This window comes from Morone saxatilis, unplaced genomic scaffold (genome assembly GCF_004916995.1).
Source record: "Morone saxatilis isolate NCDOM2014 unplaced genomic scaffold, NCSU_SB_2.0 Contig22, whole genome shotgun sequence".
Classification (NCBI taxonomy): domain Eukaryota; kingdom Metazoa; phylum Chordata; class Actinopteri; family Moronidae; genus Morone; species Morone saxatilis.
This window is the reverse complement of record NW_023339785.1, coordinates 826450-830128: the sequence shown is the minus strand read 5'-3', so window position 1 is coordinate 830128 and position 3679 is coordinate 826450. Positions and strand designations below refer to the sequence as shown.

Genomic DNA, 3679 nt, shown 5'->3' with positions numbered 1-3679 from the left:
GAGATGCATACTCAAAAATGCATCTTGGATCCAAACCAGTATATATCTTAGTTCTGCCAGATTAGCCAATCAAACGCCTCTGTTATAAGCCCTTAACACAAACTCATGTCCTCAAAACACAAACATCCTCTGCCCCAGCACCCGGCTGTGTGCATGCTGTACGTTATCATTGTTTGTGATCACCGATGGTTTGTTCTGGATGGCAGACTCTCAACTGCCCATTTTCTATTGTAGATTATCTAGATGATCCAATTTTGAATAGAGCATGCTATTTGGCAGTGTACTGATAATCAGCAGCACAATCACTGTGTACAGTCACTAATGCGTGCAAGGAGATAAACCTACCATGTAAACAACTTGGCTTGTATCACTGCTGGTATCAAGATGTATACTGTGATGTGAACTGGTCTGTCTACTGTTGCTGTGACTTGTTTCTATGTGAAACTTACACTGATGTTCCTGTTTGCTTGCAGGCAAGGACCAGGAAGAGGGTGAGTTGTGTCCTCAGATCTTTCGCTTTCCTTCATGATCACTGCCTGAGAACTTTCTGAATGCTCCACTGAAATGTTGACCTGGGTTCAAGGAAATGTTGGCATGGGTTTGATTGTGCTTGTAGTAATTTCACTCCTACACTAATCACTAAACATTTGAGCACTTTCAAGATTAGATGGTGAGAAGGACATTAACTGAATGTTGTACACAGAAATTAAGATAAGAGCTGCCTATACCTAAAATGGAAGTTATGGGATTGCAACAGCAGCCAGTAGTCACAGCCGTTACAGCCAAATACAATATAAATATGAATATAAAATATATATTGAAGATGACAACCTATTGCAATACCATATGTCAACTAAAATTAAGAAGGGAAATTGTAAATTGATTATGATTATAGTTGGATACTGTCACAATCAGAATTTTAGACCTTAAAAGTGGATTGTGGAATGAAGTTAACCTTGTGGAGTCTTGTTTAAAGTGTTTTTAGAGATTTTTTTTATTTTTTAAATTGATCATGGAACACACAATGTGGAACACGCATTGAACCAGTGCCTTCATCTTTGCACTTTTTTGCCAGTATGGACATAAAATAGGTCTTAAATTGCATTCATAAAGGTCTGTGGTTTAACCTGTTTGTCTGAAGGACCATTAATGCAACCGTCTCTCACTCACACACACACACACACACACACACACACACACAACAGAGACACACACACACACANNAGGGATGTCACGATACCAGAAATTTAGTAGTCTACCAATACCAGCAAAATTCCATGATATGATACAATATTAAAAAAGAAATAATAATCCCCAATAAATCCCATGAACTCCCCCCGGTACCTACAGTACTGTAGAAAAACCAGTACCATCATGTTTTAAGAATTTTGGCATTGACTTGGTGCTGAAGTATCGGTTCTCGTGACATCCCTAGAAAGGATGCTATAAGTTATTTGGATATTTCAGAATTATTAGGAACTAAACATTGGCTTTAGTTAAATTTCATAGTTGCAATTAACCCTCCTCCTCTGTAGGATGTTGCAGGATTTCTAGTTTGGGAACATGTACATATAAAATGTACCATTATATTCTTCAGAGTTTGGTTACACTCAGCCGGTACAGTTTTTACAAGTCTGTCCTCCTATGTGACCTCTTACCTCGCCTGATTTTACCCTTCTGGCCAGAAAGCTTGGTCTCCAAATCAGTCCCCTCCTTTGATACCACTTAATCCTTCCTTTCTCTCCCCCTCTCTCACTCTTCTGTGTGCTCTTCATACCTCTCGTGTTAGCAGAAGTAGTTAGGCTTTAAATAAAAACTACCAAATTTAAGTAATTTGAAGACCCCTCTGCTCCCAAACTGGTGTCTCAATTTCCTCAATGACTAAGGCTTCTTCTCATAGCGCTCTCACCATTGGCCTTACCCAGCAGCCCATATCCATCTTTCTCATGCATAGCCTCTGTGGTTGACTTTAGATTGACATTGTTGTGTAAACTGAACTTGTTTTTTTTTTTTTTTTTAAAAGTCTTTCTTCCGTTTCTCTAACTCTGTGTGTCTTTACTCTTTTCAGTGTAATGGTAAAGCTAAGGTCCTCTGTGGCCGCATGGATATTCGTCCTAGAACTGGACTCTTTGGATGTGAACGGGAAAACAAACCCCCTCTCTTCCTCCTCCTCCTTACCTTCTCTCCTGTACTGCTAAGAAAGAAAACGAGTCCTCCACTCGGCCTTAAACCTCTGGACAATTCTCTGAAGGATGCTGATTCAGTGCTCCTTTCTTCATTTTGTTTGCCTCTCGCTGCTAATGTTAATGTGTAAATCTGTGAAGAAGATAAATGGACTTGACAGAAGTATCCACAAACCAATTTTGACAATGTTTTCTCTTAACAATGTGCTACATCATTTTTCAACACCACTCTGGTTTTGAATGCTACAAAAATGCTACTGTTTACTGACAACTAGCAGGTCCTCCACATTGTAACAGAGCCTCAACAGAACCTTAATGTATGCTCAAAGTGTTAGCATTTAGCCCATTATCATGAAATGCTAACGTGCTGGCGGGCTATTATCACTCCCAGTAGCCGAATCATAGTTGACCCCTGAGCCAATCTCCCACAACTCGGTGTATTCCTGTTAATGTAGAACAAATGGTGGCGGTATCTCAGTTAAAAATTAAAGACTCACAACCTACCTGGTCTGTCTCGGTGTCTGTGTCACTTTCGGACTCACTTTCAGAGTTCCAGATAACTGATAGCTTGTTAATTGGATGGTAAGAACCGAGATTCATCTTCACCCCCTCTACCTTGCACCGTAACCCACACTCCTCTCCCTCTCCCTCCCCTGCCCTTTCCCCTACCCTCCCCTCCCTCTCGTCTTTGTCGTGTTCCTCCCTGTCTTCGAGTTTGCATGCAGTTTGTGTAGTAATGGTGCTGCCTCTGGGTTTTTTCAGATGACATATTAAGTGAGGCAGCGGTAAGGTTTGGAGTTGCTTGTCTAGAAGTAGTACTTCTGGATCAACCTGCTAGAAAATCTAGCTGTTAGTAGCTAGGTTTCCATCCAACTGTCCATCTCATCTTTGAGACGGACTTCCCAAGGAAACCAGAGACTGAAAGGATGGTGTAAGCTATTTCAAATGAATATCATATAACCACAGAGACCCAGGACAGGCGAAGTGGCTGTGTTTTTTTCGGTACTGGACAGACCCACTGGGGCATTAGCCTTACAGGGCGAAGCCTGTACGAAACGGAACATTAATGACCTATTGTAACTCCAGATTCTATAACCTGCGGGCCCCACTGGTTCATTTAACTAGCTGAAGAAAAAGCTGTCAGATTGTCCTGTCTCGGCTCAATTTATACACAAGGTCAGACCAAGATGGGGCCCACATAGTAAGTGGATGTAGACTAAAAGTCTTCTGTGCTGCATGAGTTAGGGATGAACCCACTACTGATAAGCCTGAGAGGGCTGCGCCTATACTCAGAGAATTTGGAGTAACTAATATTCGCTTCTACTCATTATGAACAAGCCGCAACCAGTGGGGAAAGTCCATGACAGACTTTTAATTTAGAATTCAGTTTCAGTTATTCAGTAAGATTATTTCCAGATAAAAATAGTAATTTTTTTTTCCGCCTTGTAATGTTCATGAATGGTAAATGGACTTGGACTTGTATAGCGCCTTTCTAG

General features: G+C 41.0%; 1 protein-coding gene across 2 annotated transcripts in view; it reads left to right on the top strand.

Moving 5' to 3' along the window:
* The window catches only part of si:ch211-235e9.8 (uncharacterized protein LOC100002196 homolog), a 26784-nt gene that overhangs the window by 17932 nt on the left and 5173 nt on the right, over positions 1-3679 (top strand). Inside the window, exons 4-5 of one of the 2 annotated variants that reach the window (XM_035669599.1) lie at positions 474-491; positions 2069-2686. In XM_035669599.1, the coding sequence (XP_035525492.1) occupies positions 474-491; positions 2069-2073 (23 nt within the window). In that variant the 3' untranslated portion in view covers positions 2074-2686. Of the gene's footprint in view, positions 1-473; positions 492-2068; positions 2687-3679 lie in introns of those variants that run through there. The other variant, XM_035669598.1, reaches the window with a different exon arrangement.